Here is a 23605-nt window from a genome sequence, read left to right as displayed (position 1 = left end):
GGTATTCGTAACGTAACTAACTAGTCATTTCAGTTTGATTTGGTTTGGTTTGAATCATTGGAATAAAGTCCTTTCATTTTGCTGACTCAACCGACCCTAGTAATTAGTTGATATAGATGCAGCATCTCAGGAATTTTTCTAATAGCCATTCCCAAAGAACTTGTAAAAAAAATGTTAATCTTTTGTATCTCTAAATAACTAACTAGATTTATATCTATCTTTTATCTTATCAAAGTGGTAGTACTATGTTTAAGTGATTTTTCTTATTAACTGATTTACGTAGTTCCGGGAAATAAATCACTGCTGATTTATTGCAACATTTCTGGAGACCGGAACTGTACACATGTTAGTGACTATCAAAACAACCGTCGGAATACAAAGTCGATCACTATAAAACGGTACCAAAAATCAGTCCTTTTTAGAACCACCATTTGTTTCTACAACTAATAATATTTCACAATAACCTTTAACAAGGAATGAATACATGAATGAACGAATGCTAACCAGCAAAAATTTTCAATTATACTGCTGTGTGAAATTTAAAAAATCACCGGATATTAGTGACATTTTGGGTAGTGACTGGCTTACATTTTTGTCGCCAACTCTTGCGCATTTTTTAATCAAACCGACTAGTAACAACTTCTATGTGATTTAATGTTAAGCTTTTTGTGAGTTTAAAAACTGTGCGAATCAGCACATGCGTATAACTAAACAGCGCGGTACGATATCAATCAATTAGTTGGCCAACTGTATTGGGTTCGTTCAAGTTATTATTGCTTGTTTTTCAGGTGCAATAAACACCTACATATAGGCGTCGAGCACCCATTGCACATCTCGGAAGTCTTGGGTGAAGATTGTCGTGTGTGCATATGTTCGACCTTGATTAGAGTTTGAACAAAGTTGTGGATACATGTGAATTAAAACTATCTTGCTGCTCTTTGATAATGTTTGGCATTTCCAATAAATGTTGCTCTATCCGACCACCCAGGAATTAACTTCAGCTAGGAAGTCATTATTATCGCAATCAGCAATCCTACCTTATTTTGTATATCCTGTAGTAATTAAATATATAATAATAATATAATATTGGAGAATGCTGGTCGGGTGTTTATGACTGATTTGAGTGTCAACTTCTCCACCTTTAACAGATTATAGAAAAATAAATATTTAAACCTCGATTCATTTAACAGAGGATTAAAATATAGAATATGAGCTCTTGATTAGTAAAAACATGAACGTTGCCTAGCAACGGACCTTAATTAAACCGGGCCTTAATCTAATTTAACTTACTTCGCATGCTGAGATGCAAGACCACAATACAAGTAATAAAGATAACCTATTATTATTTATTATTAATAATGTTATTATTAACTACATAGTCGTTTTGATTTGTCAACTTCTAAATTAAATATTTGTCTCAACATAAAAGAATTTTAAATAAATAAATAAATGATTAACCTGTGGAGATTAAGATTCTGCAGAAAACATTTAAATTTAATAAATAACAATGGAAATACATAAATATTTGGTCGGGCTTCTTACTGATAAAACACCACAACTGTATGATGTACTAACCAAATTTAATTATCCGTGATAATTTCCCCTTTTCTTATCAATCTAAAGCACTGACAAAATCTGAGGTTCAGGTATCTCTATTAGTAGTCTTATCACTATCAGTTATCACTCTATTAGACAATCATTATATACATACATGACAATTATGACATAACAAAAAAGTTTAATAATTTGATGGCTGATGAAGTTTTCTATAAAAAAAAAACGATATTTCTATTATCACGAAAATAACTCATAAATAAATAAAAACCACAAATTGGTAAATGCAGTATATACGTATATTAATGCTAATATTTATAACAGTGTTATTTGTTTTTTCCGAAACTTTTGAAAATTAGCAGCCCAGTATTTTTAATATTTGGTATGGCATTTAATGTGAATTAAAAAACAAATTAAATGTTTTCATTTTTAAAGCTGTCTCTCTACTCATTTATTATTATATGCAGCCTAATTTCTCTAGAAGCCATCATGTGCACAAAATCCACACATTTTTTCAGTTGTTCCTCAATCTGAGATTCTTTAAATTGTTGGTTTGTCAATCTTGTGTAAAAGCATGTTCATTTTTCAAAAAACGTAGCACAAACTTTGGTTAAAAGAGCATTACAATAAATTAAAAATAAAAACAATATTTTTAAATAATACTTTATATAACAAAAATATCATCAAAAAATACTGATTCAGTTTTAGGAACCCATAATAATTCATAGCACGAATTCGTCTTCTGAATGGTTATATTATTTCAGATAATTATAACTGCTATAATTCTGAAACAAGACATATTAATGCTGAAAAAAATCAATAAATTTAGTAGTATTACCTTCTCTGCTACTTCTATTAAACTGTCACCCATTTTTCGTCCAGTTTCCATGACTAAGTCATAGAAAGCTCCTTTCTTTTGCAACAGTATGTAAGGGTGGTCAAACTCTACAGCCCTGCCATTATCCATAACCAACACCTTATCTGAATCCATGATTGTATGTAACCTGTGTGCAATAGTCAAAACTGTGCAGTTCGCAAAATTAGTTCTTATAGTCTTCTGTAACAACTCGTCGGTATGAGGATCAACATTAGCGGTAGCCTCATCCAACATCAAAATTTTATTATTCCTCAGTAGGGCTCTCGCTAAGCAGATCAGTTGCTTTTGACCAACACTAAAGTTAGAACCACCTTCCGACAAATTACTGTAGAGACCTGCCGGTAAATCTATAATAAAGTCCTTTAATTTTACTTCTTCTAAAACATTCCAAATTTTTTCATCTCCATATTCATCAAATGGATCTAAATTTTTCCTTACGGAACCCGAAAACAGGATCGGTTCTTGTGGAATAATTGAAATTCCAGATCTCACGGAACTGAGGCTCACAGACTTAGTATCTACATCGTCTATGAAAATATTGCCTTCGAAGTCTACCAGACGGAACAAGACTGATATTAGCGAAGATTTTCCGGCCCCTGTTCTACCAACTATTCCCACTTTCTCGTTAGGCTTGATGACAACATTTAAATTTTTGAGAACATAGGGATCGTCTGGCGAATATTTCATGGAGACAGATCTAAATTCTATTTTGCCGTGCTGCAGCCATTCTAGTTTAGGTTTTGTGGTTTGGTTGTCACTTTCGCGTTTGACGTCAATGTATTCGATTACTCTTTCGACTGAAGTCATTTGGTTTTCTAGTTCACTCCATCGTCTCATTCCCCATTGGAACATTCCTGTTAAACTCATTCCTTGAGTTATGACAAAACCCACATTTCCACCATAAGTTTCTATGAAGGAAGAATTTTAGCTGGAATGAACAAAATTTACGTACTAACCTTTAGTCAATGCGATCACAGTTATCAGTAGGACATATATAACACAGACAGAATCCAGCCAAGTGGCAAAAGCTCGATTGCTCCCTAAATACATGTAAAACACTGAAGAATGTACGTTTTGATAATTGTCGAACTCTTTTTCCAAGAGTAGTTCAGCGTTGTAGGCTCTGATTGTCGTTAAACCCTTCATGGATTCAGTAAGGTGAGCAAAAATAGGACTGCGATCTGAAAAGATATCAGATCACTAAAAGATGTCGTCAAGGAGTATGGAACATCGTACTTGTAGACTCCATCCGTTTAATACTCCTACTTGTTGTAAGGAAAATCATTCTAATAAAATACATAATGATACTGATTGCTAATGTAGGAATTAGGGTCCAAGGACTTACGATACATATTGCTCCAACAGTACCGATTACAGACAAAGTTAACTAAAATATTTTGTTCAATAATTGAACATGTTGAAAAATTGTATTGCATATTTGCTACCTGAAGAACATCCATTAGTAAATCCGGAAGATCCTCATCTATGGCTCCTATGTCTTTAGAAAACCTATTCAATATTCTTCCAGAAGAATTGGTATAAAAGAATCTCATGGTCGCCTTCACAATGCTGGTAAACATTTTATCATGCAGATGAACAGATGCTACCATACACCCTCTAATAAAAGACATAGATCGAACAGTAGCAAATATTATCAACAAGCCAATTATGCCTGTATACAAATAAATGCAATTTTCTTTTGTGAAATATACGTCTTCAAAATAAAAATCTGATGAGTTAAGTGATATATTGTCACCTAATCGTCGTTGTTCTAAATTGACCCTTCAAAATAATCTATATTTGACACACAAAAATTCAGACGATTACGACTTACCAAAATGTGATGAAGTAGTCCGAGCCGGTGGCAAAGATTTCAGTTAAAACGAATAGTAATATCATTACGAGAAAAATACAATAGGAACCACTAGCGCGAATATAACTCATGTAAACCTCCTTTGATACTTTCCCAGATGTTCTATTTTCTTCTTCTTCATCTTGTTCCACTCCTTCTTTTGTATCTGTAGTTCCATTTGCAACTAACACCTCTTCGTGATCAAAATTTTCCGTATTGTTTAAAACTTTGGCAAAATCTTCACCGGATGCTTGTAACTCTTGATAATTACCCGAAACCGCAATTGCACCGTTCACAACCAAATACATTTTATCCACTGAACTTAAATACTGGATTTGATGCGTGACAAGAATGACACATTTGCCTTTTAAATAGTCCTTAATACAATGATTGAAGATATGTTTTCCAACGCTTGCATCAACTGCTGAGAGGGGGTCATCAAGTAAATAAATGTCAGCATCTCTGTACACAGCTCTAGCTAGATTGATTCTAGCTTTTTGACCACCGCTTAAAAGTATACCTCTCTCTCCAACAATTGTGTTGTCACCGTGAGGAAACTGACCTAGATCTTCTTCTAGTGCACACACTTTAATGACTTCCTTGTACTTGTGCTTATCCATGGGTGTACCAAAAAGTATATTTTGTTTAACTGTACCGGCAAACAACCATGGTTCTTGATTAGCGTATGATATTCGACCACCGGTTTGCACAAAGCCTTCGCTTATAGACAATTCGTTGAGACATAATTGTAAAAGACTAGATTTTCCACTACCAATTGGTCCTATAATAGCAACCACCTGATCACCTTCTACTTTCAAGTTTATATTATTTAGTGTATTTTGTGTGGAGTCTTTTGACCATTTAGCAGTTGCTTTCTGTATCGTTAAACCAATTTCGTTGCTTATAATAGTGTTAGCACCAACTTCTTCGAGGTTCAAGAAATTTTCGAATCTTTTTATAGCTACATTCGATTGTAGAATATCAGAAACGGCATCTGGAAGATACAGTGAAACAGAAATCATCAACATGTCGTAAAAGGAAGCCAAGACAAAGACATATTGAGCATTGGGACTACTTCCAGTTAAAACATAGGTGACAATGCAAAGGAAAATTGCTGTTCGATCAATGAAAAAAGAAAACGATGTGGTTAAAGCGTTCAGATAGTTTGCGATTTTAATTAAGTACATTTCTTTTCTGGAAGAATTAATTTAGGTTAGAGATTTAGTTATGGTAAATTTACCTTCTGATTGCATCTATAAGTTTAACAAAGGGTTGCTCCCAATTATAGACCTTGATTACTTGGATTCCTGAAATAATTTCGCTCATGTAACGAATTCTTTCATCTGTTTTTAAAGCGATTCGCAATCTATAAAAGGCCGCCTTTTTACTCAAGAGTACTGTAAATCAAAAAATGTATAAAAACTTTTCAATTTTAGTTAGATCCTTACATTGGAGGGGTGTAAGTGTCACAATAAAAACGAGACCTGCTAACGCTGTAGGTCCTGATATGTAATACAGTATATACAATATAAGTACCGCTTGAAGAGGAGAAGCCCACAGTGCGTTGAAAGCTCCAAAAAATAATACTAGTTGATGCATATCATTCGACAACAAATTAATGATATGTCCTACAGTGGTTTCATTTAAAGCCTTTTTGCTAAGTCTTAAAGCTTTCCGATACAACAAAGATGATACTGCAACCCTAACTTTCATCGAAAGCTGCTGAAACTGGATTATCCAAGCATGCCCAACAACGGCATCAATAAAACTTGCTATCACTATAATAGATGCATATATTATAGCATCAGTTTTTGATACTTCTGTCTCAGTGGGCGAATAGTAGCCCATTAATTTTCCTAAAGCTACTGGCCGGCTAATTCTAAAAAAAAATTGTTGTTATTATATACGAAAATCCTTGATTTGCTTTACTTTATGATAAATTCTATAAAAAAGTAAAGGCTCATTGATATTATAGTGTCCCATTTGAAAATTTTCCATATCGCTTTCCATAACGAAGGTTTAACACTTTGATCCAACTGCTCGTTCCAAGCTTTTTCTAATTTACCTACTAATCTACTAGCATCATGACGTTTTAAAGGTTTGTAGATATCTTCTTCTGTTAGTTCTTTTTTAAAACCAGTCTTAAACATTGGGATTGTCCAACTAGAAGTGTGCAAGTAATAATAGAGATTTTAACCGTATTGGTAAGTTTACCAGAAAAATAAGTCTGAGAGGAAGTTAGAATTTTCCTGAGGATGTGATTGTAGTTTGTACTTGTTAAAAACACTTTTTCCTTCCATAATGCAAAATTATTATCACAGCCAAGTTCTAAAAGGAGAGGTTAATAATTTTTTGCAAGAGTTTATTTAGAGATTATATTCTAACAACGAGATAAGAGCCACATGGAAATTTATACATATTGTATCAAACAACAAATGTGCCACAAGGTAGACAAGGATTTAAGAGAACTTCAGTGATATGTACTATAACGTAATTTTATAAAAAAAAATTGTCAGTGCCTTATATAATTGTATTGGTAATGAAAATTCAAATGTCACGATTATTCTGAGAGATGACGTATTAACCACATTAATTAAACTGTTTGAAATATATATTTACCTACCACTACCATTACTAAGAAGTGGCAAAAATATTTTATAAGTTAGTATATGCATGAAACATTTGTGAAACATACATGTTTGGCTACAATTATATATTTCATTCATGTCAAATTAACCCTGTGTTTCACATTTTCTTACTATATTTTTATATGAATTGCTATATAATATTCCACTTTTTACATAGGTAACTTTTAAGACATAATAAAAGTAAATAATTACCAACGATAATTATATAATTATATCCCTAAATCTTGAAAGCAAAGGTACCAAGCACTGTTGTTTTCTTTTAAGAAATATATTACATTTATTTATACAACTGTGTTAAAATTAATTTTAACTCATTTGATGCAAGAAATCTGCATGGAATATTTTCAACTGCGGTGACTTAGGAACAGATGTCACTAGCTTCCATGGCTTTTCAGGAAAAAAATGAATACTGAAACTGAAAGCATTGATTGGAGAAATAACCTATTTATTCATTGTCGCTTAACACAATCTACCCGAACAGAGTAAATAAAAATAAAAACCGTGCGAAACTTCCAGCTGCAATTGTTTAGGTGTTTACAAGACCAGGCGATTAAGTGCTCAAAAACGAATAATACATACCAAAATTAACTCTAAAGGTAAAGACAGTGATCAATTCGATTTCTGCTAACAATTTTTTTAATCACGTCTTTAGTTCACAGTATTTGACGAACAACTGATTTCTGAACCACACATTATATCTAAGCAAACCTCATTATTTCTAAATTGTATAATACTGCCCAACGTTGTGAAATATTATGTAATATTGCCGCTCATTGGCAATTTAAAAATGTCCTTGATAGCTGACTTTTAACGGTAAATGAAAATTGCTAATCCAGCGGAAACATCGTTTTTATCTTATCAAAGTGTGCACAACTTTACTTTTGTTATTTTATTCGAATTGCAGTTTGAACTCAAAAATCGGTCGATTGACACAAGGCCGATTAATGCTATTTCTGGAATGTCAATGTCTGGAGCAATGAACGGTTCAGTTGGTCGAGGACAATAAGTTAATTGTAATTAAGTCTATCATAGAAAGTTATTAAATAAGTATAAAATGTTAGACCATACTTCATAATGAAGTTTTTGTTTGTATTATTCGTAAAATAAAAAAAAAAAAGAATACTTTACTGGAAAACTGAGGTGGCTGTCAATTTTATTAATGTTAAGTGAAAATTACTGCTTAGTACAATATAAATTCTTAATTTGTTTTATTCTGTAATAAAAGGCAGACCTCTATCTGTTAAAATAAATATCAATATGATTAATAAAGATTGTTTGGCTATTCGCAAACTAACAACCTACTTATTAATATATACAGCATTTCGCCTGAAGTCAGAACTAATACAAGCTCGAGTTCGCGGACCGTTTGAAGTTGCAATCATTTCAATTTGGTTTTTTAAACAAAAATCAGTGCAGTGAAATCGTTGCAACTGACCCCACGAATTATACAGTTGGAATAGATGCTATATCTCACGTATTCTTCCAAAGTTCACAAAGAACCTGTAAAAAAATGTTAAACGTTATAGTATGTCTAAATAACTATACTAGATATAAGTAAGAATTCTTAGAATAATTTAAGAAGCTCAAAATATTTTATCTTATCAAACTGGTTCCAGTAGCGTTTAAGTGATTTTTCTTATTAACTGATTTAGATATAATTTCTGGAAAATAAGTCACTGCTGATTATTGCAACATTTCCGGAGAGCGGAATTGTACACTTCATGATGGTATCAGAAGGAAATGCCAAATGCATCAACTTATCTCAAATATCCAGCAGTCTTCGCTGCCTTAAATACATCAATTTTGATACTTACAGTATAATATCAAAAACAACATTACTGTGTTAACAAAACTGTCGGAAAACTAGACAGGCCGTTTTGAATAAATAAATAAAATTAATTGTTTCATTCGTTTCTTTAACACAACACTGTATGAATAGTTTACAAAAATATTTACATTATTAAACTACAAATAAGGAATATATCACGTTATAACTTTCAGATGAGATTGACTCAACAAAATTGCATGACGACGACATCAAATTTTTGGAACACGTTCACACAAAAATTTTAACTTTTAAATGAATATTCTTAAAACGTATCTAAAATTTTATAACTACTCGTATTAATCCAAAGGTTTCTCAAATTTATCCATCTAATAAAATCACTGTATTTTGTGTTCAGTTAGTAATGCCCACTGAAAATTTAGTTCAGTTTTATATCGCAACAATCAAGAATTTTTTTATTAATTATTTCTTTATTAAAGCAAAAATGTGACATTAAACAGATTAGTAAGAAAATGACAATCGCAAAATTGACAGTTAAAAGTTAAATTCGAAATTCGAAAAATCATTTTGAAACTTAACTTAAATTGCGCCTTTTCGAAAAATCAAAAACCGTGCGCGGTAGAAAAAAGTTTTTAAATAGAGAAGTTATGGTTTCATATAGAGGTTTGCCTTAATTTTGCTTTAGTTGTGAGTTTCTTTTTTTATAAAACTAATAAATAATAAAACACTATATCATTTGTGGTGACCGAATTTCAATCAAATTTTCGCGCTGAAATTAATTAACAGCGGCGCGAAGTCACATTTGAATAATTTGTATTTGAAAGAAAAAGAAATGCAATAAAAAATAGTTAAACATAGGCAACCAAATATGCATGTAGCGCTTGGGGTTAGTTCTGTACGTTTAGTTAGAGCTCGACTGAGGGCAGCATGTTGAAAGCGTCAGTCTGGGGATGTTTTTGCGAATGTAAACACGTGGTAAGTAGCTAGGTTTAAATTAGCTGGTTTGGTAATTAATAAAAAGGAGAAAGCGTTTGTTTAACGACAATCAATCGTAACGCCAAAGGCCCCAGTTTTCCCGAACCCGCGCGGCTAATTCTTGCGGGTTTTTAATCGGAAAAGTGTTAATTTTCGTGACCAATGCGGACCACAGATTTCATGAAATTCACTTAGTCAGGATAACACCTTTGTTGTTTAATCATAAATAAGTTTCTGGATGCATATACGTAAGTGTTACATTATAAGACTTCTTAATTCTTCACACAAGATTGCTAATAGTTCATTTACGGCAATTAAATTAACGAAATTTATACCGCGAACTGACGGGGGGTTAAAATAATTTCTTCCCTTAGGCGGTTATCATCGTTATTATCATTGTTATCATGATTACATCACCGGGGCATGTCCTCACAACGCTAAAGTTTGATTACTTCAACGAGGCATGTCCTCGCAACGCTAAAGATTGATTACATTACTGAGGCATGTCCTCACAACGTTAAAGATTGATTACATCATTGCAACATATCCTCGCAACGTTAAAATTTACATCATCAAAGTATTTCCTCGCAACGCTAAAATTTACATCATCGAGACGCTTTTTCCTCGCAACGATGGCTGTATATTTTTGTGTTTATTTATTATATGTTCTGTTAGGGTAACCAGTTCGCGCTACTTTAAACTCTCAAAGTAAATTGTTTTTAAGTAACCAATCACATGGATTATGACATAACTTTGAAAACTTTCACCCCATACAATATTTCTCTAATTTCACAATTTTAACTTCAGTAATTTTCTTTGTTGTATAATTTTAATTGAACGTAAATTTCATGCTCTACAGTTTTAACCCCACATAATATTTTTATTTGCACAAGTTTATTTCACACCAGATCTTTTGTTTTATAAATCTTTGCGAAGTTTTGTTTTGTAAATTTTGTTGATGAATGTTTCCATCGTATAAATTATTTGATGTCCAATTTTAATCTCACATAAGAATTATTTGTTGTTTAAAATTTCACAAGATTGTATGGCGAATTTAAATGTTGTTTATTGCCCTTTGAAACTTTGACACTTGTTAAGTTGTTATTAATATCAGAGTTAAAAGAAATTGAATATTTAAAAATGGAATTGAGGTTAAATAACACAGAAAACGTGGCAGAAGCGAAGTGCGGTTTCTAGTCGAGCTGACGAGATTTATCGCGTCACCTGCACAAAGACTATAGGTTTGGATAGATTTAGGGACGGTCGTGATGTCGGCTACTGTTCTTAGCCGACATCCAACGGCGGATCTGCGATCGTAACGGCCTAGTTTCGGACGGCATGTTCGTCATGGAGATGTGCTGTGTGGGTAGGCTTGCGATAGATAGAATCACCGTCGTGGAGGGAGAACAGCCCCGACCGGTAGCCCCAAACTTCGTTTGTCCTAGAACGCCCTATGGGTGTTTTTTTGACTGCCGCAATTTTAAATCTGCCGCCACACACGTAATAACTTGTGTATTTGCATTCAGTTATTTTAATTCAAATTTTGCTTTGTTTTTATTAAATTTGTGATATTCAAATATTTGCATTGATTCAAAACATTAGCGTAGGGTTTTTGAAGCTGTTTGGTCTTCATATGTGTATGTCTGTCAATTCGCGAGTGTTTTTTCTATCATATCTTTAAGGTGTTTCATTTGCAATGTATAATATTTTGTCTATTATTTCTTGCGCTCTCGACTCATACGCAGCGTATGCTCACTTGTATGAAAGAACGTCTTCCCGCCATTTAAAAACAAAAAAAACCACAACGTGGGTTTCCATTTGTTAGACGATCACAGCCAAGGCCAAGTTTTGAATTTTTTGCGGGCCTTTCAAACTTTTTCAAGGTCAATTAAAGGCAGGAAGTTTGGATTATCACACATTCGTTAAAGAAAATCTTGACAATCTTTTGTAAGATAACCGCAATGGAGAGAAAGAAAATATAGAAAAAATGGAATACGGACAGAAATAAAATATGAAAAAGAAGTAGGCGAAAAAATTCGATTTGAAAAAATAGGACAAAATAAAACAAGGAACAAACAAAGGAACAAAGAAAAAAATTGGTACAATCAAAAACAAAAGGAGAGGAGGACAATACGAAGAACCTACATAGGCAGAAATAATGAATGTGAAGAAATCAACAACACACAATTTAAACATTAACACAAATTTAAGGAATCAACGTTTATTACTGTCTTCAAAATATAGGTAACCATAAATTTTGAAACATAAACCATTTGTACAAAATAATATTAAAATTAATGATACAATTACAATTTTCTTCTCATGTAATGTGTCGGGAGTCTTCCATTCACATCCGGAACATCTGATGCTGCTCCAAACCCAATTAGCACACCTAATGTATCTACAAACCGATTCTCGGAGGCATAATGTATCGGCAACCAGCCGTCAATATCAGGAATATCTAATATCGCCCCGTTTTCAACCAGTAATTTCACCATATGTGTATTTCCCTTTTTACAGGCTAAATGCAAGGGTAACTGTACTTTTTTATCCGGAACGTTAACAGTTGCTAAGTTCTCTATCAACAGTTTTAAAGTATCTATGTTTACATTGTCGCACGCACAATGAATAGGCATCCGACCATTCCTATCAGGGATATTAAGCCTAGCTCGGTTTTCCATCAACAGTATTAGAATGTCACGACTGCACCATCGATTCTCACACGCGTAGTGGATAGGCAATCGATCATTTTCATCGCAATAATTCACTGCCGCACCTTTCGCTAGCAGTAATTTAACCACACTTGTGTCCCAATTTTCGCAGGCGTAGTGTAGAGGCGTTTTTTTGCTTGCATCTGGAATATTTACTTGCGCGTTTTTCGCTATCAGTATTTTAACTTTGTCTACGTGTCCGTTTTTGGACGCATAATGGATCGGCAACCAACCACTAGCATCCGGAACATCTAATTTTACATTATGCGCTAGCAATAGTCTGAGTACATTCGAACCCAAATTTTCACACGAATAGTGTATGGGTAGACGACCACGTGTATCGGGAACGTCCAGTTTGACTTTTTTTTCAATTAAAAATGCTACGAGATCATCCCCATACATGTAATTTTGACAGGCATAATGTATTGGTAGTTTACCATTAGCGTCAGGGTCTTCCAGGTTCGCACCATTTGACAGTAACAATTGGACTGCATCCACACTGGAGTTTTCACATGCAATATGCATAGGCAACACACCATTTGCATCAGGAAAATTCACAAGCACACCACGTGTTACTAGCAATTTTATGGTGTCGAAATCATCAGTCAAACATGCATAATGCAGCGGTAGCCTATCGGTAATAAGTTTTGTTTCACTCACTTGGATTTCTCCCATATTGAAATAAAAAAAAATGCTAACAATTTCTTGTGTGGTTCACTTCTAACTGAAACATTGAGGTTAAGCTTTTTCCTGTATAAGTGTATCTTCGTCTTCAAGAACTAACAACAGTCTTACACTTTTTAACATATAGATTTTTATTTAATGTTGACTTTATGTAACTCAGTATCTGAACTTCACTGCTTATATCTTTTCTGCAGATGCAGTTCTCCAGAACTGTAATAATAAATAAAACAAGCATTTAAAGAAATACGATGTGACCAAAGAATTAAACACTTACCCACTCTTTTGACCTAAAAATTTTAAAGTGAACTAGAAAATTGGTTTCAAATTGAAATATTATGGCATCAATGCAGAAACTGTTACGCTTTTGATACTAAAAAATCGATATTTGTGTTTTATCTTATCATTTGCTTATTGTTGTGTGCAAAATATCTAAGTGGTTATTCACTTCATTTCATAGTTGTGAAAGTAAGCGCAATTAACAAAATGAAAATTAAAAACAAGTTTATTGTGTTTAATGAAAAAATATATAAGGAATCAATCGTTTTGCAATTAAATTAAATTAAATCAAACAGCGTGTTTTTGTAACTGGATTATACTAATATAGTTATTTTTGTAAAAAATGCTGAAAAAGTATAATTACATAGAGTACGGCTACTAATACGAATATATGCAATATTTTCCATAAATGTTTATTAATACGCTTCAAAACATGGTACTCAAACGACGAAGTTGAACACTTAACAAGAAAATCGGACAGTTGTAGGAAAAGTAAATTACCAATTTCGTTTTGATGAAATCAATGCATCTTTTTTTGTTTGAAGCACACTGACCACTATTTTTTTTGTAGTTAGTTAACAATAACACGTTAAATCTGCCTTGGCCTTTCACTCCACAGTCCCGATATTTACGATAAAAGTGTACGACGAACATAGGTTTAAAAGAACACAGCCAGCAAACGCGTAGTGATATTATCGTTGCATACAACACAACCCATGAAACAAATTTAATATTTCCGTCACTGCTGGTTTATTGATTAAGTAGATACAACCAACAAAACATCAAAGGAACCTAGCATTTATTACGAGTAGTAAATTTTTATTTAGGACAGGTAGTAAGCTTATCCAATTTTTCTTCAATCTCGACGTACGAGGATCACAGCTTACTGTAAACAAAAATTTTGTGGATCCTATGGAATTTCAATTGCTACTTGATACAACCCCTGTAACTTTTTTATTTTTAAAGATAAACATAGTTCTTTGAGCAAATTTGTATCATTTTAAAAGATCACTTTTGTGGATAAATGACATAAGTGTCAATTTTTCAAGCTACTACATTGTCATCAACTCATCAATAAATATGAATTTTTCGTATATTTTATTGAATAACTTTTCAAGTATTAACTTTAGAATATTGGTTGCTTTTGATTTTTAGAAAAAATCAATCTTTCCATTTATAAAAAAATATACCTAGTGTTCCATAAAAAAAAAATCAAGTTGACGTTATTTCCGGTTATACCGGAAGTGATAATAAAAATGTGAGGTTGCCATCACGTAGATGTTTTAAAATAATACATACTTACGTGTTGTGGTGACCAAATTTGAATTAAAATTTCGCGCTGAAAAAAAAAACAACGGCGCGAAATCGCATTTGAATAATTTGAATTTGACAAAAAATGTAATCAAGAAAATCGTTAAACAACCATGTGCAAGTTTAGTTGTTTTCTTGGTAGCTGATAGCTCTTCTAGGAGAATTTGTGGGTACTATCTGGTGACAGGGTTGGTAGTGAAGTTCAGTTGTTTACTAGAGGGGTGAGGTGCGTACTGTTGTTTGGTGTGAGTGAAAGTCCACGGTAAGGTAGCTAGATTAAGTTTAGTTGGTTTAGTAGTTAATAAAAAGGAGGAGCCTTTGTTTAACGAAATTAATCATAACCCATTGCGACGCCATAGTTTCCCTAACCAGCGTAACTAATTCTTGCTGTTTCTCTAATCTGAAATGTGCGAATTTTCGACCGACGCTAACACGTGGTGTAAATTTGATTTATTGTTAGTAAATTCACAGTTCATGTTAAGATTTGAGTCGTTATTGGTTCTAACACAATTTAACAGTCATAAGATTGTTCCGATAAAGCACTTGCTAGGAGATTTTATGAAATTCACTTCGTCAGGATTCACTCATTCTTTGTTTATCAAGTTATAAATAACGTTTACTGATAGTTCATTTACGGCAGTTAAATTATCCTAACGTTGTTCCATCTCGGGGAAAAGGGGCTGTGGAAAGTGCGGTAAAATTTATAATATCTTGAAATGAGGGATGGGGGTAGTAATTTTTTTTCTCCATAGGCATTTATTATCTGGACGTCATCGCGACGTATTTCTCGGGACGTGGGAAATTACACCATCGAGACGTATTTTCTCGCGACGAGGGATGCATTTTGTATTTATTTATCATGTGTTTGTTTGGGATAAGGTGGGGACAGTCCACGATATAAACTTTCAAAGCTATTTTTTGTAAGTAACCAGTCACTTTGATCAAGGCATAATTTAACATCATGTAAATTCTTTGGTTGAATCGTTGATAAATATAGCAAATATTAGCCTCGTAATTTTCTTAGATTTGCAATTTTTCACCTCATGAACTTTTTTTCTATGTCACAATTTTAGCCTAAGTATTTTTTTTGCTGTATAATTTAAATTGAACGTAAATTTTCATACTCTGCAGTAATTTTGCAAGTTTTACTTCACACCAGATCTTTTTTTGTTTTTATAAATCTTTGCTAGTAATTTATACCAAAATAAATATTTTGTTGATTAACGCTTCCATCATATAAATTGTCTGATGTCTAGTTTTAATCTCAGATAAGAATTCTTTGCTGTTTGAAATTTCATGAGAGTGTATGGAGAATTTAGATATTATTATTGCTCTTTTTGAAACTTTAACACTTGTTCGGTTGTAGGTAGTTTAAGATCAGTCATAGGAATTGAACATCTAAATGGAATTGAGGTAAATAAGTAAATAAGTTTGTATCCGTAACGGCCTGTTAGATAGAGGAGTGCTGGGGGCATGTGCTTGCCAATAGAATAGAATCACCGTCGTGGGTAGGAGAATAGCCACAACCAGGAGCCCCAAACTCCACTCGTGCTACAACGCCCCTTATGGGTAATTTTGCTGTGCTCTCGAATGAAATTAATATAGTTCGATCGCTACACTTTGATAGCGACCCGGGACCCTCTTCAACTTTTGGAATCATAAGCATTCACGAGGAGGTGCTCTGGTGCCGCTGTCGCTGCATAGAGTGTTTTATTAAAATTTTGTTCTCTTGTTGACTGCCATAATTTTAAATTTGCCGCCACACGTCCGTAATAACTTGTGTATTTGCATCCAGTTTTTTGTAGCTGAGAACTAAGAGGTCTTCAACGGGCACAACTTAGTCGCAGCTTTTTTTTTTATCCTCCATATATTTTGTGTTTTATTTAGCCGTACTTTTCCAACCTTGGGGTCTACCACTTTGCATCTCAACGCATTTCGCCACAAAAAAAAACAAACACAAAGTAGGGTTCCATTTTTTTTGACGATCACAGCCAAGGCCAATTTTTTTAATTTTTCGCGGGCTTTTAAAATTTTGTTCACATATCAATTTATCGCGGGATGTTTGGGTAATCACAGTGTAACGCACATGTATAATGGCAGATAAGAATCTTGAATATTACCAAAATATATATGTACCCACCATAAAACCGTCTAGTACAATTAAGACATGTTTACATACAAATTCAAGATAAGTACGTTTTAATTAAAACAAAACAACTCATTCAAGTCGTCAAATTAAAACAAATATATATAGCTGTTACAATCAAAATTAACATCGAACTAGGAAATTTCTTAAGACCAACGCAGAGCACTTAGTAAATTGCAATATTTTAATATTTTCAGTTTTTAAAAAGTTTATGAGTAAACTATTAGTTTCTTCATAAACAATGTCATCCTGCAATCGTTCTCAATACTCCAAAGCTAAATTAAATTCAACAACGTGATCAGCCAGCAGTGTTTGAGTTGGCAATAGAATCAATCAATTCTAAGAAAATTTTCTTGATCGGGATTGTCAAACCTGATTCAATTGCCTGGCATCATGTCTCTTTCAAGACCTCAAGAAAGTTAGGCTATGCTTTATGAAATTTTAATAAGAATAAGCATCAATGACAAATTTTGACGTAAATTAAATAGGACTGTCAACATGACAGTTTTGATAACGGAAAGTAAGATGGAGTAACAGATCTATCAATTTCAAGCAAAATTCATTGATACCAACTGGAACAGTACTTGTTGATCACACTGTATATTAACATTGCAATAACCCAAACTTCCCGCCTTTAAATTGACCTTGAAAAAGTTTGAAAAGTCCGAGAAAAATTCAAAAATTTGGCTCCTTCTGTGGTCGTCTAACAAATGGGAACCTACGTTGTGTGTTTTTTTTTTTCTGAAAAGTGGCGGGAAGACGTTCTTTCATACAAGTGCATACACTGCGTGTAAGTCGAGAGCGCAAGAAATAATAGACAATAATAGGGGCCGAAATGGCACTCGTCCTTAGGAGGAAAAGAAACGAAGAACGAAAGTGACTCAGCGTGCCCTTCTGGTGGTCCCGCAGGGCCAAGGCGTCATCGGTCTTCATTTCCAAAAACCCCCTAGGGCTATATTCACAGATATATTACATTTCAAACACCTTAAGATATATGAAAGAAAAACACTCCCGAATTGACAGACATACACATATGAAACACGAACAAACGCAAAATTCTATACATTTGTTTGGAATCAATGCAAATATTTGAATATCACAAATTTAATAAAAACAAAGCAACATCTGAATTAAGTAACTAGATGCAAATACACAAGTTATTACGGGCGTGTGGCAGCAGATTTTAAGGTTACGGCAGTTAACAGGAGCACAACAAACGTACCCCAGGGGCATGATAGCACAAGTGGAATTTGGGGCTACCGGTCTGGAGCTGTTCTCCCCCCGCGACGGTGATTCTATCTATCGCAAAGCCTACCCGCACGCACTCCCATTACGATCATGCTGTGCGAAACTAGGCCATTACGGTCACCAGACCCACAGTTAGATCTCGACTATTGGTCCAAGTCGAGAGCACTACAACATCGGCGGCCGCCCGTGAATCTATCCAAACCTGTGGACTCGTACAGGTGACACGATAAATTTCGCCAGCCCGACTAGGAACCGCACTTCGCTTCTGCCACGTTTTTTTTTTTTTATTAAACTCAATTCCATTATTAAATGTTCAATTTCTGATATTAACAACAACTGAACAATGATAAAGTTTCAAAGAGCAATAAACAACATTTAAATTCGCCATACAACTTTGTGAAATTTTAAACAACGAATAATTCTGATGTGAGATTAAAATTAGACATCAAATAATTTATATGATAGAAACATTCATCAACAACGTATTTACAAAACAAACTTAGCAAGGATTTATGAAACAAAAGATCTGACGTGAAATGAACTTGTACAAATAGAAATATTATGTTAGGTTAAAACTGTAGAGCATGATATTTACGTTCAATTAAAATTATACAACAAAGGAAAATTACTGAGGTTAAAATTGTGAGATTAAAGAAATATTGTATGAGGTGAAAATTTGCAAAGTTAACAAACTTTACATGAGATTAATAATTGCCACACTTTATCAACGATCCAAACAAAGAGTTTACATTAAGTCAAATTATATCATGGTCTAAGTGGTTGGTTACTTAAAAAAAAAACAATTTACTTTGAGAGTTTAAAATACCGCGAACTGGTTACCCCAACAAAACACATAATAAACAAATACAAAAATATCCAATCATCGCTCCGAGGGAAAAAGCGTCTCAGTGATGTAAATTTTAAATCGTTGCGAGGAAAAAGCGTTTCGGTGATGTAAATTTTAAATCGTTGCGAGGAAAAGCATCTCGGTGATGTAAATTTTAAATCGTTGCGAGGAAAAAGCGTCTCGGTGATGTAAATTTTAAATCGTTGCGAGGAAAAAGCGTCTCGGTGATGTTATTAATCTCTAGCGTCGCGAGGACGAACCTCGATGAAGTAATCAATCTGTAGCGTTGTGAGGGCAGGCCTTGATGCATTAATCAAGATAACGACGATAATAACGATGATAACCACCGGGAAGAAATTATTATAACCCCGTTCCGCCAGTTCGCGGTATAATGAACTTGTTTAACTGGCGTAAATGAACTATTAGCAATCTTCTGTGAAGAATTAAGAAGTGTTATAATGTAACCCTTACGCATATGCATCTAGAAGCTTATTCGTAATTAAACAAGGAGTTTTCCTGACTAAGTGAATTTCATGAAATCGTCTAGCACGTGGTCTATTTAAATAATCCTGATTGTTAAATTGTGTTTGCACTAGCTGACGATTAAGAAAAACTAACTTGATTGGTGAATTTACAAACAATGAAACTAATTTACAGCACGTGTTTCACGTTGACCGGAAGTCGGCAATTTTCGATTAAAAGGCCGCAAGAATTAACCGCGCGGATTTGGGACACCTGAGTGACGTCAGTTACGATTGATTGTCGTTAAACAAAGGCTTCCTTCCATTTTATTAACTACCAAAACCACTAATTTAAACCTAGCTCTTACTACGTGCTTACACTCACAGAAGCACATTCAGACTGATGCTCTGCCATGCAGATTCTGTCTCTACCAACCCTCTAACTAAAATCCCCTAGCGCTTAATTGTCCGACTACCAAGCAAGCGTTTCCGTGCACCAGGTTGCCTATGTTTAACGATTTTTTTTGATAATTTTTTTTTTCAAATTCAAATTATTCAAGTGTGATTTCGCGCCGCTGTTAATTAATTTCATTGTAGATATATTTATTTTGTTATTTTATTGGTTGTGGACAAATTAATGAAGAACCAGCAAATTTATCCGGATTAACTGATCCGGAGCTCGCGGAGTTTGCCAATATTTACTGTTATATAGGAACGGGATTGATGATTGTGAAAGTTTAGATATGTTTTAACAACTTCGTATAGATAATAAAACACAAAACAAGTTTATCTAATTATTTCCAGCAAAAATCTGATGACTTAGTTTCAAAATTGTCCTACGTACATTGCATTTAAAATGTGAAAATGATATGCTTCTAGTGCTACGACAGCTTTTGGGAAAGAATTCAATCTCTACAACAAAGTTTACAATTTCTCTAACGCTATTCAGAAATTGTCTTGTCATCCCTTCTAAAAAATTAATGACGTCATTTAAATATTTTATTTGCTTAAAATTTGCAATTTGTTTAAAATTTTTAAAAACTGTTTATAGAGAGATATTGGTGTCCTAATGTACGTATCAAAGTTGATATACATATATAATTGTTGTGAAAGTTTTTCTTTTGGAATCGTTTTATTCTCCATTCTTCTTTCTGTCATAATATGTCAATGTGTATCGACTGTTATTTTAATTATCCCCTAAAGATGCTCATTGAACGAAACTAGTTGGGAAACTTTATTTTATTTTATTTGGTAAAATCATTGAAAATAAAGTGGTTCCAAAACAAGAACTTTTCCAACGTGTTGTGATATTATTGTTCCCACTATCAAACTGAATAAAAACACTTCGCTTGCAATATACAAGAAAGATGCTGTTTTACTTGTAGCTTAATAATTCACCATTATTTTATTTTAGTAGTAGGTAAGAATCCTCATAAAAAATGTGTTTAATCGATTGTTCTTTATGAGCTAGGGTAGTTTTAGTCAAATAATTTTAGATGGTCAGTTATTTTGACATAACCTCTATAGATAGGGCCATTGTTAGTGCAACCAATTACAGAGGTCAAACAAAGCTCAAGAAAGCCAATCAACTGCTTTTTTTATTGTTTCCAAGTTACTCATCTATAATATTAATTACCACTGGTAACAACAAATAATTACTATGACGTGTACTAATACCTTGAAAAAACTCATTATGTAGATGAAACAATTTCATTTTAAATATCGTAAATTAATAAAACATAATACTTGACTACGAGCGATAACGGGTGCCAGACAATGTTTAATACGCATGCAAGTAAGTGGTGAATATATGTCAAATGTCTAGTTTTGTTAGAAGTTGTGTCGTATGTATAAATAATGGGAGAAGTTGAATTATTGCGGAAAGGTAAGAATCAAAATGTCGGGTTTAAAACAAACTCACTAATGAATACCTGCGTCGTATTGTGTTTTTAATTTATTCTAATTGCTGGTATTTTATTGGCAGCAAATTATACAGTCGTGGTCTGGAGAAGTTTTAACTAGGTTTTAACACAATTTTAGGCTTTAATTAATGTTTTGTTTGACAAATCAAATCAATGCAAATTGCTACTATGCGCGATCATACAATTTTGGAAATTTAATAAGACAATGTAATACTTTTGATCTATAAAACGTTCCATTTGTATACAATAAAATTTTACAATGTGATTACGATGGGTTGGCTAAGCAGTTCACCCACTGAGTGTCCCACCCGCTTGACATGCGTCGCTATTGTTCAACCAGAAGAAGGGTAGCTAAGAACCGCTCGGATTACTGGTATTCTACTTGCCCTGTTTTAAAATTGCACTTTATGGTGGGTATGAACCGCTGTGAAATTAACTGGCTTAAATCAACATAAAATTTTATTGTATACAAAAGGAACCTTGTCACTGTACTACGTATTATCCGAAATCTTGCAATCGCATTACGACCTTGTCATATACAGACCGACTCATCAGGATGCTTTATTTTCAGAATTTTTCACGTGCCGAAAAATTTTATGTTTCATGGTAATCACATGTTTTATGGTTCATTATATGATACGAGTCAACATGTCAATAGCAATTGTTGAAATGGTTGCAACAAACAATTCCAACTTCTCTGCTCACGGTCCGACATATCAATGGAACGAACACCAAAGAAATGATATTCTGGGTTGTTTTTTCTGGGGATTTCTACTATCAGCTATTCCTGGAGGCCGCCTGTCAGAAATATATGGCACTAAAATTATTTTAGGCACTGCCATGTTGATATCCAGCGTACTGACCATTGTAACTCCTCTTGCTTGTCATCTTCACTACTATTGCGTCGTAGCGGTCAGAGTTGTCTTGGGACTGGCCCTCGGAGTCTCTTGGCCGTCTATTCCTCCGCTGGCACTAAATTGGGTAGCTCCAGCAGACACTTCCAAATTTATGGCTCATACTATAGCTTGTGCCTTGGGAGCCGGATTGACTTTGCCAGTGTCCGGATACATTATAGCTCTTCTGATGTGGCCTAGTGTTTTCTACATTACAGGCGCAATATCTCTAGTGTGGACAGCTTTCTGGTTTTATTTGGTGTATGATTCTCCAGAAAAACATCCGAGGATTAGTAGCGAAGAGAAAGCAACCGTAACAAGAGAAACAGTTGGTCTTAGACACTCCAAAGGCGAAAAAGAAACTCCCTGGATAAAAATTCTTCTTTCAGGACCTGTGTGGGCAATCGTGGTTGCGGATTTTTGCCTCCAGTTTAACACAAACATTATTTTAAACGAATTGCCGTCATATATGGATCGCGTTCTCCATTTTAACATAAAAAAGAACGGACTTCTTTCAAGTTTGCCGTATTTTGGTAAGTATATTCATTAAGTGTCACTTTTTTCTATAGATCTAATTTTTAGCGACGTATTTGATGGCTGTTGTGTTTTGCTACATAGCTGACAGGTGGAGAAAATCTAATAAATTTTCTATAGTTACTATACGTAAATTATTTACATCTATTTCGTTTTGCATTCCTGCAGTGCTATTTTTAATTCAAATATACTGGGGATACGACGAAGTTGTCTCCGTTATAGTCTTCACGTTATCGCAAGGTTTTCTAGCAGCCTCAACTGCTGGGTTTATTTCGAACAGTATGGATATTTCTCCAGTTTATTCTGGTACTATATTTGGACTGGCTTTTACTTGTGGTGCTTCGACGGGTTATTTTTCTTCGAAATTAGTTGCTGTTGTAACTAGTGAAGAAGTCAGCTTCCAGCAGTGGCGATATATTTTCTGGATATTGATTGCACTAGATGTTGTTGGTTGTCTATTTTATTACATTTTTGGTTCAGGAGATATACAAAAATGGAATTCGGTAGAGCAAAATGAGACGGAAACAAGAGAACTCAATAGAAAATAACGCGTCAATCCTGTGTATTTATATTAAATATTTTATAGTTGAAAATAACTTTTTTAACTCAAATAAAACGAACTTTCTTTTGCAATATAATCTTATTTCTTATATGTAGTACTTACTAGAGTCTCTGGTCTAGATCTAGCTCGTCTATGTAATTAATGCTGTTACATACTACTATAAAGCCACTCAATTATGAAACTGTATCATTACAACAAGAAAAGTAAAAGCCGTTCCGAATATATTTAACAGTGTCATTTTACCAACTTCGAAGAAGTTGGCCGCAGAAAATTTGGGTAAATTCACGAAAACAAGATTCGTAAATTCGTACAATTCTT

At 33.8% G+C, this 23605-nt stretch overlaps 3 protein-coding genes across 4 annotated transcripts; 1 reads left to right on the top strand and 2 right to left on the bottom strand.

Moving 5' to 3' along the window:
* Positions 1 to 2203: 2203 nt before the first annotated feature.
* LOC135129802 (probable multidrug resistance-associated protein lethal(2)03659) lies at positions 2204 to 14047 on the bottom strand. 2 transcript variants are annotated; one of them, XM_064057050.1, is made up of 11 exons: positions 13865 to 14047; positions 6498 to 6611; positions 6213 to 6446; positions 5732 to 6162; positions 5524 to 5680; positions 4266 to 5477; positions 3877 to 4213; positions 3668 to 3818; positions 3388 to 3612; positions 2393 to 3339; positions 2204 to 2339 (listed from the first exon to the last, which is right to left on the bottom strand). In XM_064057050.1, the coding sequence occupies exons 2-11, from the start codon at positions 6581 to 6583 to the stop codon at positions 2310 to 2312; spliced, it is 3810 nt and encodes a 1269-aa protein (XP_063913120.1). In that variant the 5' UTR covers positions 6584 to 6611; positions 13865 to 14047; the 3' UTR covers positions 2204 to 2309. The 2 variants fall into 2 exon arrangements, with proteins under 2 accessions (XP_063913120.1, XP_063913119.1); XM_064057049.1 differs by lacking the exon at positions 13865 to 14047 and adding an exon at positions 7511 to 8015.
* Positions 11898 to 13871, bottom strand: LOC135129804 (26S proteasome non-ATPase regulatory subunit 10-like). Its single transcript, XM_064057051.1, has 3 exons — positions 13362 to 13871; positions 13199 to 13297; positions 11898 to 13127 (listed from the first exon to the last, which is right to left on the bottom strand). The coding sequence occupies exon 3, from the start codon at positions 13076 to 13078 to the stop codon at positions 11999 to 12001; it is 1080 nt and encodes a 359-aa protein (XP_063913121.1). The 5' UTR covers positions 13079 to 13127; positions 13199 to 13297; positions 13362 to 13871; the 3' UTR covers positions 11898 to 11998.
* A 7027-nt stretch (positions 14048 to 21074) lies between the features above and the next one.
* Positions 21075 to 23363, top strand: LOC135130088 (sialin-like). Its single transcript, XM_064057407.1, has 3 exons — positions 21075 to 21261; positions 21870 to 22724; positions 22774 to 23363. The coding sequence occupies exons 1-3, from the start codon at positions 21234 to 21236 to the stop codon at positions 23271 to 23273; spliced, it is 1383 nt and encodes a 460-aa protein (XP_063913477.1). The 5' UTR covers positions 21075 to 21233; the 3' UTR covers positions 23274 to 23363.
* The last annotated feature ends 242 nt before the right edge of the window (positions 23364 to 23605 follow it).

This window comes from Zophobas morio, unplaced genomic scaffold (genome assembly GCF_036711695.1).
Source record: "Zophobas morio isolate AGI-343-1 ecotype UQ-CSIRO unplaced genomic scaffold, CSIRO_AGI_Zmor_V1 ptg000017l, whole genome shotgun sequence".
Taxonomy (NCBI): domain Eukaryota; kingdom Metazoa; phylum Arthropoda; class Insecta; order Coleoptera; family Tenebrionidae; genus Zophobas; species Zophobas morio.
The sequence above is the reverse complement of the archived record's forward strand: the minus strand, read 5'-3'. Positions and strand labels throughout refer to the sequence as shown.